The 15,472-nt window shown below is 45.2% G+C and overlaps 1 protein-coding gene across 3 annotated transcripts in view; it reads right to left on the bottom strand.

Annotated features, from left to right (window-relative positions):
• SASH1 (SAM and SH3 domain containing 1) overlaps window positions 1–15,472 on the bottom strand; it is a 255,510-nt gene that overhangs the window by 32,636 nt on the left and 207,402 nt on the right. For 2 of the 3 annotated variants that reach the window (XM_041745577.1, XM_041745576.1), the window contains exons 9-10: window positions 7,354–7,486; window positions 1,864–2,210 (exon numbers count right to left, since the gene is read on the bottom strand). In XM_041745577.1, the coding sequence (XP_041601511.1) occupies window positions 1,864–2,210; window positions 7,354–7,486 (480 nt within the window). Of the gene's footprint in view, window positions 1–1,863; window positions 2,211–7,353; window positions 7,487–12,474; window positions 12,824–15,472 lie in introns of those variants that run through there. The other variant, XM_041745578.1, reaches the window with a different exon arrangement.

Raw genomic sequence — 15,472 nt, 5'->3', positions numbered from 1 at the left:
ACTGAATGAGTGAGAAAGAGAATTCTGTTACTGTTCGACAAACACAAAATCAACCACAAGCTATCGCCATGATGCAGAGGAAGAAGCAGAGGGGGAAGTTGTTGCTAATAGTTTTCAATTGTTAGAAGACAAAAAAAAAATTGTTAGAAGATTTGTATGAATGAGAAAAGATGAAAAATAAGCTCCAGCAAGAAAGTCAATGCATGTGGGAGCATCTGGAAAAACTAAAGGCTAGGATGGACCTGCCGATCCTTTTGGAATAGGGAAGATCATTTTAGGGATGACATGGACCGGTCTCCATTTCCACAAGAAGCAGAACGTGACTGCATGAACAGAAGTTACAGCAGTCGTCCAGGGAAGAACGTCTCACAAGTGAATGTGAAAGAACCCCAGGAAAAGCCCCCATGGGAGGCTGTACCAGAGCTTGTGCCTTTAGACCCTTCAAGGGGACAGAGCTAGCAGTCCCAGTGGACTGAGCAGGGCACCAGGGGACAGAGGAGCCAGGAAGCCCACAGCTCTCACCACTCTGTGTCATTTTGTATGGGTTCCTGGGCAAGCTAAAAGCTGGGTGGAAATTTAAGGAGGAAAATGCTTATATTCTCAAGTTGGACACAAGTCATGTCCTAAAAAGCGGTCTTACCAGGTCTCTAACCATTCAGTAATGAAACTGAAAAATACTTTTGAATGTAAGTACTTCATTCCTTGCTATGTGCAGAAGAATCTATGGGGTAGTGGAAGACATTTCTAAATGTCGACCCCTCTGGTTAAGAAGATTAGCTAGACTACCAAATAGATTGAAGTAAAACAAAAGAGCTCTAAAGTTTTTTTTTTCCCCCCTTTCCCTTCCAGAACCTTCTGGCAGGCCCTACTAATAAAATAAATGTACTTCACAATGTTTTCAAATCATCAAATCGGTGATTGTGTTGATGACAATCTTCCCGTGGGCCAGTTCTATTGTTCTAATTAACTGAAAGAATGAACGTGTCTTCTAAGGGCAAAATATCCTTGTTTTGAAACAGCTTCTTTGAGGTTAAGTGACGTGACTGCTGAGAATCAAGACAGCCACTCCTAGGAGGAGGCCAAACCCCACCCCTGTACTCTGAAAGCCCTTCCCGGGATCATCTTCAGTGTTTAGTTTCAATTAAAAATCAAAGAGCTTTAACTGGCAAGAAGAGGACAAATGGAAAAGAAGCCATTGCTAAATGAAAGTAGGGTTAGAAAACTGAGGTGATGGCGGGATGGACCCGGAAGTCATGAAGTCAGGAGCAGAAGAGAGGGGGAGGACGCCAGGCTCCACCGAGGAGAGGCCATAATGCTTGACTGCACCTCACAGAAATGACAAGGCCGTCCTGGTGACCAATGGTTCCGACTCACAGACTTCTGGTGGATTCTCAAGAGAACCCTTTTAGTACAGCGGTCGACCGTGGCGGCCCACTTCCTCCTTGTCTCCTCATCCTCCTCCAGCAAGCACCGCCTCAGGTCCTGCCTCTCGGCCTTGCTCAGGGTCCTGTCTGAGGCGGGCCGCACTAGCTGGGCCAGGTTCAGGTGGCTGTACAGGCTCCGCTCCACCACGTAGGTGATATTGAACTCGCTGACCGAGGGGCGCGCGCGCACCCTCCTGCTGGGGGCGCCGCAGCTCCCTCCCCCTTTGGGTTTCTGCCGGAGCAGCTGCAGGTCACAGATGCTGCTGTGGACTCCTTTTCTGGAGGGACGCTGGCAGAGAAAAGCTCTGGAACATGAATAATTAGTATCCATTTTCTTCAAGCGGATTTGCTTCCGGACACTCTGAACCTCCTCCAGGGACACCAGGAGGTGGTGCCTACGCCGGTGGCTGTCATAGAAGCAAACACCGTCCGTACTTACCCCGTGGCTCAGGGACCCGAGACCCTTCTTCATCTCCCCCTCAGTTAGCGAGCGGGAAACCTTCTGGGCCTTCTCTTCTTCTGGATACGAGAAGAATGTCCCCATCTTCTTGGGGGGCTTAATCAGGCCCCGGCTCTCTCCTTTGCTGAAGGTTTTGACCAATTTCCGGCCAGCCCCCCAGGTATCCAGGCTGCTGGATGATGGAGAGGTGGTGAGAGAGTCTGAATCATCTTCCGGAGGTTTCTCAGGAGAGCCATCAAAGAAAAATGGCTTCTTGTGCACTCCAGAGTAAAGGGCCGACCTTTCATCCAGAACCGGGGAATTCTCAAACACGTGCTCCTCCCCACCTGGAGGGAAATCAATACGGAGATGTTCACGGTCTCTTATAAATCGACCTCTGTATCCCCTCACAGATCTTTCTTTCGTTACAGCACCCGCCCTACAAAGAATAAGCTCAACCTCACGGACACCACAGCTATCACCACCTCCCCATACCACTTACCCTCTTCATAAACCCAGCTCCTGCCTAAACAATGCATGTAGAAAATAACCAAACTGTGCAAATGTATGGTTTCACACAGCTAAATATTAAAAGGTACTGGCTATGTTTTCTTCTTTAAATATCTTTGTAGAACAAACACCTCAAGAAACCCATTCAAAATGCCATTTGGGAAACCTAAGCCAGTCATCATCACCATATTCCTTAGCCTTTAGCATTTAAAGATAATTACCTCTCCCCCCAAAATATGATTATCCTCTCCAGTCTGTAAGTGCAATCTGCAGAAGCTAGGAATCAGAATCTCTTCCCCTTCTGAAAGGCCCTCCTGTTGAGTCTGGTTGTTTTTTTTATAGTCAGAACGTGATGAATGCCACGTGGCCGACAGTGATTTTTTTTTTTTTTTATTGGTACATGTGCCATTTAAGTAATTAAATCACCAAGGCAGTTTGGGTGCAAAGACACCATATGGGGTTATAGCGTGCAAGTGCAACTGACAAATGGTCCCCAGTTGACAAGCCAAACACGAAAAGTTAGGGAAGTGGGTGACTCCAGGCAGAAATTGCCATCAACTGGCCCTGCTAGGAAGCAAGTAAGGGCATTTAAGGGCCTGGACACGTAGGCAGCCCCATAGAGCGTTCCACTTTGTTTCAAGGATTCCAGCTTGTGAAGCCTTCCCTGGAGCAAGGTATTGAGCCAAGCCCTCTGGAGCCCAGTGGAAAGGTTTGGACTCACTGGCAGGAAAACTGAGTTCTTTTCTGCGTGTGTTATGTGAACAGATGTGCAAAAGAAGTAGGTCAAACTGTGGGTGTAGTGATCCTAACTGGCTGTGTCCCTTTAATTATAAGGAAACTTTTGAGCACTGCAGCTTTCCACCAGCTGAACTGTGAAAAGGAAAAAATAAAAAGTTCCTTGGAACAGAAGGATGGCCCTAAATATACCAGCTGGGGTGAGGGTGCCAGCGCATGGTTAAATGTCAGAGCGAACTGCTCACTTCAGATAGGAGGAGAAGGACGAGAGAATCGGTAGCAGTCCTTCCAAATTCTAAAGGTTTCTTACTTTTCTAAATGATGAGAGTTATTGTTATAAATGTAAAGAAAATTAGAACCGCACTTATGAAATACGACCCAAGATCGATTCTGATGTCATGGAGATGGTGGTGGGAAGGGAGGTTCAAGACTATGTCCAGTCCAAAGTCCTCCGTGATCTGCAGCACAAATATATTCCCTGGAGGATTATTCTCGGATCTTTCAGGAGAGTTTTAAAGCAAGGACCAAGGTTCTGAGAGGATATTTGCCAGACCAGAGCCAATGTGCAAATACCATGAAAGTCTCCTGCTCTTTCTTCAGGATACCTGACTAATAAGGTATGGAGGCCAAGGGTCCTTCTGTTGGTAGAAGTAAACATGGCAATCTCTTCTAGATAAAATCTACCCTCCAGTCTTGGGAAGAAGCGACAGGGCCAAGATGAGAGGCACAGCCTGGTGGCAGAGGCAGTCCAGCCCTGGACTTCCTCCATAGAAGTGTCCAGACCATAGACTGTGGCTTTACATTTAGCCCAGGTGTCCACGGAGTTGTGCAAGGCTCTGATCTACCTACAGTCTGAAGGGGCCTTGGGAGATTCAGGTGGGTCTACTGGGGATTTTAATGACCTGTCACCCACCAGTGGTCTGGAAATTTCCTGGACTCTGTATTTAGGGCTATCACCACAGATTCCAATACTTTCATAGCATGTTTTGAGTCTGGAACCAGCTGGTACACACCTGTCCATAATCTATAGCTCTACGTCCTGGTTCTGAAAAGTCTGCATTTGGTAAGGACTTTGGAGGGAAATGTGGCAAATGCTTCTCCAGGGGCTGCATTGGCCTGTGTGTTGGGGGGAGGCCTTGCATGGTGTAGGTTCTTCAGTCTACATCCACCCTGAGGCCTGAAATCCCAGCCTTGACTCAATTCCTTGGATTCAGAGCACTGCACTTCTCCCATTCTGGGACCTCCAAGTATAGCTATCCTTTGGGAAAACGACAGTCAACACGCAATGACGCCATTGTCATGTTGTGTGGTTGCTTCACATAATAACCTTTACCTATCCTCATTGGCTAAAATCAGAATGTGGAAGGAACTAGAGCTAGGGTATGGGATAACTCAAAGCCAAGAACATAGACTTATGTCCTGATTCCAGCTCTCACTCTGCCACTCACCATCTCCATGACCCTGAGAATAATTTAATCTCTCTGAGTCTGTTTCCTCACCTGTAATAATGTTGTCCTACCTTAGTAATATCTACTATAAGGCTATTAAGAGGATGAAATTAAATGAAAAGAAATACATGAAGGTAATTTATAAGCTAAAAAGCCCTCTACAAAAGTTAATGATTCATTATTGGGTCACAGAGAAGATGGGCCAATGAAGGAAGAGGGTAGGGAGGTATCAGCTCTAGGGGAAAAAACACAAAACAGGCAGATGAAGGGCATGATCTGACCTCTGATTTAATATTATCGAGGGTCATCGATGCCCTGGATAAGGACTTCAAATTCAAGGTCCCAAGAGTGGGACCAGGCGAGAAACTGTAACTCTCCTGGCTGTGGCAGGACTTCAGAGCTGAGGGGTGGATTAGAGGTGGGAGCAGAGTGGAGATCCAGGTTGCCTGGACTGAATCCTGGGACTTCTGCCAGCCGGCTCAGTGACCTTGAGCAAATTATTTCACCTCTTGGTGCGTCAGTTCCCTCATTTGTGAAATGAGGATAGTATTAATGCCCGCCTCTGGTGGCTATTCTGAGGATGACATATTAAAAGGAACATAAAACCTAAAGTGTTTAGAAAAGTGGCTGGCACACAGAATGCTCTCAGCAAAGGTTAATTATTATTCAGACAACTTAGTATTGGCATAGACATGTAGTGAGTGAAAGGCTCAGCTCTTTGAAGGTCCTGGGGCAGTGAAGGAGGGCTACTGGGAATGTGACTCTTTCCTGCTTTGCAGAAGCAGTGGCCAAGTACCAGTTCTTCTGCCAATGAGGAACCTCACAGAGTTCTACTCCACAGCAGCTGGAGGACAGTTCTAGTCTAGTCCGGTCCAGTCAGGGACAGCCCCAAGTGGATGCCCTGAGCTGCACACACTGACACCTCTCCTGGCAACACTGACAGGCCCAATTAGTGGCACATGAGCTTCCCAACTCATCAGACACCCGAGGTTAATGGGGACTCAAGCTCATTTAATCCATCTTCCATCTGTGGCACCCAATTCACAGATGAATTACAGTTCAGGGCTAGAAGTCCATACAATTACTACTTTCGACCCTAAAGCCACCTCTCTAGGTATATTTTCCCTTTTTTCACCTATGTCTCTCAGAGATAGTTGAACTGACTTATTTTGACATAAACATGCAAATCAGAGTAGCTCTGTATTGTCACAAATGTTAGTCTGGTGAAGAGGTGGCCCTAATGCACATGACAACTATGTATGCATGGGCAACTGGGTGGTACGCCCAGAGTACCAGGCCCTCTGCCCTTTGGTGGACAAGACCCACCAATCCATTCACTGTATTTGAGATTTCATTTTGGCTAGTGTGGTAGGTTTATTTTAAAATGTGGTGCCTAAGGCTGAATGATGGCAATTCCGTATGGTTCTACTTACTATTTACCAACTGACATTATGTGTGTGATTTCATTAAGAGCTGCCAGTGAGAGGAAATCAGGCTATATTATGTGCTGTGAAAACCATGACTGGTTAAAGCAGGTGTTAAAACATCCAAATGTGAAATCAGCATTGCACCCAAAGGCAAACAGAACTATCATGCAAGAAGACACCCAAAAAACCTGGAATTCAATACAACTCTATGAAATTGCCCCAAGCACATCTCTCTTGCTACCCCTTCTCCCTCTTTTCCTTTCTCGCTCCCACACTCCGAGAGTAATTCCCCTCACCTTCAATATTTCTCTAGTGGATTTAAGCTGATAATTACAGCAAACAGAAATTTAAAAACAGCAATAAAAACAACAGGAAACCCTCATCTATGTAAATCAGAGGAAATCCCAGTTCTCTCTATGCACTGATTTTATTTATGTAGGACAAAAAGGCCTCTCAATGACCATTTTCAAATGTACGTGTTAAAATTTTGAAATTCCTCAGAATGTACATATGACATTTTAACAAGTCATGTGCTTTTTAAAAATAAGACCTATTCTTTCCAGCATTTTTTTTTTTCCCGTTCACTTATGGTTTTCCAAACAGGAAATCTATTCTTTTATCTTATCCTTTTGGGAGATTCTTACAAGATGCTGTAAATGCACACTGCTAACAACAGGAGTGATGAATATGGTTGAGATTTAAACTGTCATAATCACACTTCAAAGGTTAACTATTCAGTACAATAAATCCAAGCTCATGCCCCTTCTGACATTATTGCTTCATCTGACAAGCAGCTTAAGCCAGTAATATAGCTCTGAAGATCCACTTAGAATGGAAGGTCCTCAGAGCCCCAGCTGAACTGAGTCTTGAGACTGTTTACTGGAAGAACAAATCATCCCTCGGAGATCTGAAAGGATATTAAGTGCCTTGATTGTTGGATGTTTGTTTAAGACGGATGTATATCAAATCTGGACTAAATTCAATGGGCAAGAACCATCATCCTTTGGGCACAGATGCTACTGCTGCGAAGAAGTTATAAAATGAAGTTTATATAAAATGGTGTAAGCTCAACATTAAAGCTCTGCCACACCTCGAGAAGACTTGTCATTGTCACATACTAGCCTTTTCCCATCGCTGTAACATTAAAATTTCTAAGCCTCCTGGAACGCTGGACACTAGGATCCATAACGTGCCAAGCAATGCCCTGCACATGCAGACCCAAGGTGCTTGCCAGCCTCAGCCGGAATGCAACCCATTTTCCACTTGAAATCATATTCTTTTTCTACTGAAAAGCCAACCTCAACTGATTTAATTTGGAATAAGCAGGGTGGAGTGTACTTTGTTTTGTTTTGTTTTGCTTTGTATTTTACCTTCAGTGCTGGGCTTTCTCATTTCTTCCACTCTGATCAGTTTCTTTCTCACTCTGCGAGTGGAGTTGACCAGCTTGTGTAACCTCTTAAACTTCACCGACTCCTCGGTCTCATCATCCGATTGTTCTCTTGACTGGCAAAGAAACAAAGGAAAAGTTAATCGGATAATTGTCCTGGAGCTTTGCTCTGGCAGCTGGGTGCAGCCCGGCCTCACCACTAGTCTGAAGCTCAGCAGTCGTGCAGCTGAATACCGGGGCGCCAACCGATAGGCCCTACGGGCTCATGAAGCCCCACAGAGCACCCCAGGACCTAATGCGGTGGAGAACCAGGTCCCGGGCACCACCACACACCCCGGGGCCCTGGACCAGTGTGGGACGCATTTGTCTCAATTACTTCCCAGGCCTCTTCTAGGAGAACTGCGACAGGACTCTCTCGGCAAGGCTGGCCGGCCCTGTCATTCCAGTCCCACTGCTGTGGTTTGGGCCCGGCTCTCATCTGTCTGGCCGATCAGGACTACTTAACGCAGTCATCAGCTACTTCTCCAAACCCAAGTTCTCTTGACTTGTTCCAGTCCTCCCCCAAAATCAAAAACAGCAGGCCAGGGAGAGGGAAGAGAAGCAAAAAGCCGCCTGCCGTCCCATTCGTTCGGAGGGCCTGCCACATCTCAGCCATGCCTTTCGCCTCTCCCAGCTCCTTCCCAGAGCTCACAAGGCGAGCATGAGGACAGACCCTGCATTCCTCCACGAGGGACAAGGGAAAAAGCTGACCTTTTCAGCCATACAGTACAGTGCATATTCTCCAGCATCCCATTTTATTTTGCAGTGATTCAAGTATGCTCAACCCAGCTGTTTTCCCTCAAGTATCAAACATTACAGAGAGAAAAAAAAATTCTCTCTGCAGCAGTGACCCCAGTGAAAACAATCCTTTCCTTGTGAACAAAATGAGGGTTTTGGTTCCAAGTCAGCCCCAACATTCAATATGCAGCTTCCTCTGTTTTATCTGTTTAAAATGTGGAAAAGCAAAAGAAATCCCCAACTAAAGGGGCGTTCTGCAGGGGCCGGGTGCTCAGGCATTCCTGGGAGCAGAGATGCGCCAAAGTGCGCAGCCTCCACACACCCTAGGCAGCCTGGGAGCGACCCCAGTGGATCCCGCACATCCTGGCAACAACCTTCTCTCCATTTCCTCAAACCTCGGTCACAGAAATAGTAAGGGCAGAAATGCCTCAGATAAACAACAAAAAGCAAAACAAAAACCACATCTCTGAACAAAGGGCCTTAAATATGAAGCCATTTCCTGGCAAGAAATGCTTTCCATAATCAACAAATAGGTACACAAGAATTAGCAGAGAACAGCTGTTCAAGAGTAAAGACAGTAGAGACTGTAGAAATTACTTAAGCAGAAAAATGGTGCAGCATGTTGTGAGTTCACAAATATTTCTGTAGCACTGTGGCACTATGTAAGGGATAAATTCAACCCGTTTCCTGGCCTCTGCCTCAGCCTGGAGCTCCTAGCATAGGGTCATTGTACTTTCCCTCTGCAGGACTATAAGCAAACCATTCACCCACTGAGGAATAATTATTATAACCCATAAATGGCAAGTCATCAGGACAGGGGGATTTCTCAGGCTTCCCTTCTGTGAACTGTATTCAATTTCTCCAAAATTCCTAGATAAGATGTTGCATATCCATTTCAGAATTAAAGTGAACTACTACTTACTGGATAATGAAGAACAGAAATGGAACACCCAGGTAATGGGGGAAGGAGGATACACTGCCTGCTGGCAATGCGGCTTAGTTTGGTCTAAAACTTAAAATGTAAACACTTAAAATGAAATAGGAAGGATAACTTTTGCGACATAAGGGCATTGTCTGGTTTGAATTTCATTTTTACTTGGTTGAATTGTTAATGTGTGATGAAATGGTCAGAGTGGTCAACCAGAGGAATGAGAACTGCGTTAACCCTCATTCTGGGTAATCAGCACCTGAACAAAACTATAGTGCATGGAGTTATACACAAACATTTAAAGGATCCTGCCCTCTTGACGTGTCTCAAAAAATAATAGGACAACCAGCGTTATAGTAAGACAAACCTAGAGCACGTTTATAACTCTCACATTAAAACATTCTTAAGGGGATCCCTGGGTGGCGCAGCGGTTTGGCGCCTGCCTTTGCCTTTGGATCCTCGAGACCGGGGATCAAATCCCACATCGGGCTCCTGGTGCATGGAGCCTGCTTCTCCCTCTGCCTGTGTCTCTGCCTCTCTCTCTCTTTCTCTGTATGACTATCATAAATAAATAAAAATTAAAAAAAATAAAACATTCTTAAGTCATAAATAAATATATAAAAAATTCTGAAGTCGAGTGAAAAATGATACAAACACAGGTTGTTTACAATCAAGATACAAGAGGCTATGTTACGGAATGAAAATCAACAATGTGTGTATATATAGGCCTTGTACCTAGCTTGGGGTTGCTGCTGCTGGGGTGGGTGCTGTGTGTGCCTTCACATTCCATAAAGACAAATCATATGTAGGAAATATGCTATCAGAGGGAACTTTTGCAGGAGAAATGAAATTGTTAAACCAGGACAACAGAATTAAAGGCAGAGATTCCCCTCCCCAAGTCCTACCTTCCTTTGCCCTGATCCACCGTGGTGAAAAATAACATAGTCCAGGTACTTAATTGCTTTCACATGTTCCATCTATTTTTGAGAAACAGGAGCTCTTTAGAACTTTGAACTAATGTTATTTTTACTTTTCTTTAAAAAAAAAAAGATTTTGGGGGTGTTTGCCACTGGCAAATCACAAATCACAGTAACCAGTAACTTTTCATTATCATGATTTGGACACTAAACAAGGTAGATGCAGCACAATTTATACGAAGAAAAATGTAAGAGATAAAACCAAAATCAATCAAGATATATATTTATATCTATGTACTTTAAAAAAAAAGTAGAAAATCTTCCCTTGAATAAGCCTGGAGTTGAAGTCATTGTATGATAGAAGTCACTGGAGTTAAGTGCAGCTCAAAGATTCTTTTTATTGATAGAGAGGTGTTGACTTCTCATTTCCTCCTGAGTCCAGAATAAAAGGAGTTGTGAAATATTTGCCTTTAAGAAATTCTCTCTGGCTGTTTTAACAATAAAGACCCTGTATAAGGAGTGCATTTCTTTTAAACTGGGGACTAAAGCTTAAATTCCTCATTTCATGTTTCTTTTAAATTAGCACACACTACTTCCCAAATACTGAAAATGTCATGTCTTTTTATTCAGAAATTACATCCCCAAAGATGAGGGTGTGAGAATTTAAAAATAACTATTTAATTAAGAAGTGTGCGAGGACACACACATTTAATAGGTATCTTCACACCCGGATGAACTCTAGTAGAAGATGAAGGGAATCTGCATTAACATAAAAAATGAATGGTGGATTCCAAGAAATAGAATCCTAAAATTAAAGAGAACTACTAGAAAACAGGTTTGAAATAAACTTAAGTGCAAAAATAACAGCGTATGTTTATGCACGTTGTAACATGACACAGGATCTCCTCCTCTCCCTGTCCTGCCCCAGGTCAGAGGACTAAAGTAAACTTTAGTTTGACCATCATCTAAGGGAGAAGGTGAAAACTCAATCATCAGTATAAAACTCCCCATCTCTAAACTTTAGTTGAAAAAGGCAATTAATGTATTCCACCAAAGGATGTGGAAAAGTGGATTTACATTATTGTAAATAGAAACATTTGATTTCCAGCCTCTCTATTGCAGATTTTTCCACCAGAAAGCCCATATGGCTCAACTTTTAATTACTTTGGCTAATGCTATATGTAGTAATTCTGTGGTGAATGCTTAAGTGTTTCATTTCTGGTTTCCATGGCAACATTACATCAGATTGCAGACAGCTGGCTCCACCGTTTTAAACCATAACAAATTGACCAAGCCAAGGCACAAAACTATAGCTGCTTTAAAGAGATAGTACACCATTTGCCTGCCAGGGTGCTGAATGAGGACTATGGGGCCCACTTGGCAGGCGAAGGAGGGTGGAGCCTCCTTCTTTCTCAGCTTCTTTTGGAACATGTGTGTCCTTGACACATCTGCAATGTTCTAATAGGAAAGACACGGAGCCAGCGTGGAGAACTTTTCATAACACAGTTACATTAAGGATGATCAGAAAAAAAGGAACACAATTAATAGCATCTGTATGATAGAAGAGTTTGTGTGCCGGAGCAAACGAAAAGCATCCCCTCACTCTCAAGCCTGTCACTGCAGGTTGGTCAATGGACCCCGTTAAAAAAAATAAAAGTTCCTGCAACTATGGTGCACTCTAACAAATGCTTTCCAAAAGCCACATGGCACTGTCGTGCAGGCACAGGGGCACTGTCCCATGATAAAAGTTAAACTGAACTTTGCAAAAAGCAACCAGAACCCTTTCGGGGACTGCTGGAGACCACGCTGAGCACAGGATTACATACGACTGTGCTTTTCTGTAGAAATGCACTCTGCATGCGTGCTTCCCCTGCCCCAAACACTCGGCACACTGTCCCAATTAACAGCCAGACTAAGTCCATTTATCTTCCCTGGAGTCACACACATAACACTGTAAGATATTTAAATATTTCTGAATGTATCCTGAAACTGGAAATGTATTTGCTTATGAAATTCACACAACGGTTTCTGGTTAACTGGGTGCATAATCCGACCTAGACGCTCCCACTTCCTCAGTCCGCACTGTCAGTGGCATCACCCCGAAGGGAAGGAACCCGACCGTTCGTAGGTTTCTGGAAAGTTACATCGTGCCAGGGGGTCTGCAGTCCAGCCTCCGCTCCTGACAGCTGAGCTGGCCGCATACATACCCTCCATCTCCTGAGAATCCCTTTACTCTCAGAATAATGTTCCCTGTTCTCCCCCCACCACGCTGCGTCTTCTTACTGGCGAGCATGCTAGGAAAGAGTGCTCAGGGTTCGGCAGAGCCGGGGTGGGGGGAAAGGAGGAAAGAAGGATGCATCTCGCAGAGTTTGAACAGAGAAAGGGGAAAGCCACCACAGCTAGGAGCGATCAAAAAGCTTTGCCTGCAAGTGACCGAAAGCACATTCTCCCTTTCACGCAGGATGACTCCGGCGGGACTTACCGGCTTCGGCATTTAGCAGGCCTGAGGGGCGATGCTGAGCTCGGCTGGCACCCCCGCCCCCTCCCCACGCCGGGAGCCTCTTCGCTCTGGGTCCGTCAAGTCTGTAATCGCAAAGTGAGGTGGAGGCACTCCTCAAACATGTTCCTTTGCAGTTACATGATCAGACAGGCTCCACCAGCACAGCTGAGGATCCGACGGAGGAAAAAGTGAAGACACTGGATTCAATTAGCTGCTTTCTGCTTGCTGACTGATCCCCCAGTTACTCGCTAACTGCATAACTTGTAAGAAAGGCATAAGTCATCAGCTCTAAGCAAATCTCCTATTCACCACCAGGAAAAAAGGGAGTGTTGTACGTGGCAAACAATCCCTGTTTTCACTGACGAAGGCTCCCTGACCTCCCGCTGGCCTCCAGTTCCTTAATTACTGTCTATGGAATTCCAGAGAAAGAAAAAAAAGAACGCGGGAATCTGAGCAAATCCGGGACGAGGATAAACCCTTACAAGTGCCTTAACTTAAAAAAAGATCTCTCTCACAGATATTCTCGCAAACACTCCCCGCAGGGAGTAGGCTCGATTGAAAATAGACACCTTCCGACGGCTATTTTTGACACTACTGAATTAAAACTTATGATTTTGGTTTTCTCCCGGAGTTGTCACTTTCTGTCTCTCTCCCTACTCCTTTTCTTCTATTTTAACGAGTAAATGCAGGTTATTTCCTGTCCAGTGATGCTTCTAAAACTGTCGCACCGAATTGTCTCAGTAACCACCTCAGGGCAGCGGAGTGCTCTTGTGTTCTAGAAATGTGTGCACGGGGACTGTGTCACAAGATGATCATTTAATTTTCTCAGGGGTGCCTGGGGAGCCAGAGGCACATGCTCTTAAACAGAACGTCATCGAAACAAGACAGGACTGAAAGCCCGTATGAAGCCTCCGCGACGTGGGTTGCAAGTCCACAAGGGTCTGCTCCACCTCCCCCCTACTGTCTAGGTCCGCCAGTCTGCTCCCCCACACCTCTGCTTTCTCCCTTCCCCGCTGCCTTCTGAGGGCCCACATGTGCCAGAAACAGTGGCAGGTGCTTTTCTGACATTATACTTTCAACACCCATATTTATTGAATGCTCCTACTTCGCAGGCACTGTGCTAAGTGTTTACACATTGGACCTAATTTCACAGACCATAAATGGCAGAAGGAACGTGAAACTTTATGGTTTTGCTCCTGTGCCCCCAACCTGCGCTTGAGCTTTCTTCACCCAGGACTGCCAACCACAGTGCGTGCAACGTTATGCTTCGAGTTCCCTAAAACTGTCAGTAGAAGTCTCTGGTTGAATTTCCTGGTTACTTAGTGCAAACTAAGAAACTGTATTATGCCCCAATGGGAGTGGGATAAAGGGAAGAGGAAACCCAAAAGGCTCTGGAGGTCAACAACCTGGGTTTAATTTCCAAGTCCTCCAGCAAATCACTTCAGTTCTGTGGGTCGTAGTATTCCTCCTTGCAAATTTCATCTACTAACACTTATCTTCAAGCGTTGTTTTAAAAACTGTCTGTCCCATCAACAAGTGGAGCTCAGTGAGTGCTGATTACATCTGTAATCTATTATTGATTAGAATTTAAACAAGACCCATTTTAACTCTTAGAAGCTGCTGTTTTAGGTGCTGTGTAAACAGCAAAGGCAAAGAAAACATGTGAAAGCTAATGATATGGCCAACATCTGAGGCTGGGTCTGGATAGGTTATTTTTTAAAGATTTTATTTACTTATTTGACAGAGAGAGAGAGAGAGAGAGAGAGAGAGAGAGCGTGCACAAGCAGGGGGAGCAGCAGAGGGAGAGGGAGAAGCCGACTCTTTAGGGAGCCCGACATGGGGCTTGATCTCAGGACCCAGGGATTATGACCCAAGCCAAAGGCAGATGCTTAACCCATTGAGCCACTTAGGTGCCTGAACAGGTTGTTTAGATGTAGAGAAGATTCTGAGCAGGATTAGGAGCCAAAACTCTGGGATCTGGCAGAGGAAGGCTCAGGTCCCCCTGTGAACAGTGTGTGTCTTAGGCATGTTTCTTAAAATTTCTCTCATTTGTAAAATAGGCAGCTTCTGAAAATTCCTGAGAAGGTAAAAAGAGACCCTGAATGTGAGGCCTAGGGCCTGGAAGGTAGTGGAGCCTCTGTCGCTGAGAGCTGCCTGGGAAGCTGGGCACTGACTGCACCCAGTTCTGTGAGGAGGTTGGGGGAAAGACACATCCCTGCTTACCCTCCTGGTGGCCAACTCATCCTGTGAACCCCGTTAGCTGTCACTGCCACAATTCTTGGAGGCTGACTCAGGTCTTTATGAGGGTCCTCACTGTCAGCTACTACACGGATATCTACCACAGTTCATCCTTTAGAAGACAGGAAGGTCCACGGGTCAGAGGCCATGTCAATCCCCCTCCTTGTACTCCTGGTGCCCAGTGCATGCACCATCCACATCAGTGTGTAACGAAGAAGTTTGGACTCTCCAGCCCCATCGTTCCCAGCCCCTGCTGTGGTATCTGAATATTTGAAGGACTGGGCTGGGTCAGGCTACCCTGGGAAGCTTCTTGCTGGAAACTGGGGAATACACTTCATGAAGGAAGGGCATCGCTGATCTTGTTCATTGGGTAGTGGACTTGAACTTACTTAGCACCCAGGAAATGGGCAAATTTGCTGCAGGAAGACTTGAGCATTTGATGCCACTATAAGGAATTGTTCGGTAGGTCTTCAGAGCAAAGCCCAAAGGCCTTATTGTGGAGTACAGGACTTTGTAAGGTTATTAGAGTCCTGCACTAATGTCCGTTTTCTGTGTCTATGCAGATACTGTGTGGAAAGGCCTCTCATAGCATATGGCTCTCATCCGTTGACTTCCTCAGAGCACCTCAAATACTCTCTTTCTCCTGCGCCTGCACACCTTTGCACCAGTGGATTCCTTTTTAAGGAATATCTCTGCCCACCCCATCTACTTTTCTAGCTCCTACCAATCCTTCAATATTCAT

The sequence above is a fragment of the Vulpes lagopus genome, chromosome 2, assembly GCF_018345385.1.
Source record: "Vulpes lagopus strain Blue_001 chromosome 2, ASM1834538v1, whole genome shotgun sequence".
NCBI classification, from domain to species: domain Eukaryota; kingdom Metazoa; phylum Chordata; class Mammalia; order Carnivora; family Canidae; genus Vulpes; species Vulpes lagopus.
This window is presented reverse-complemented; position numbering and strand designations above follow the sequence as displayed.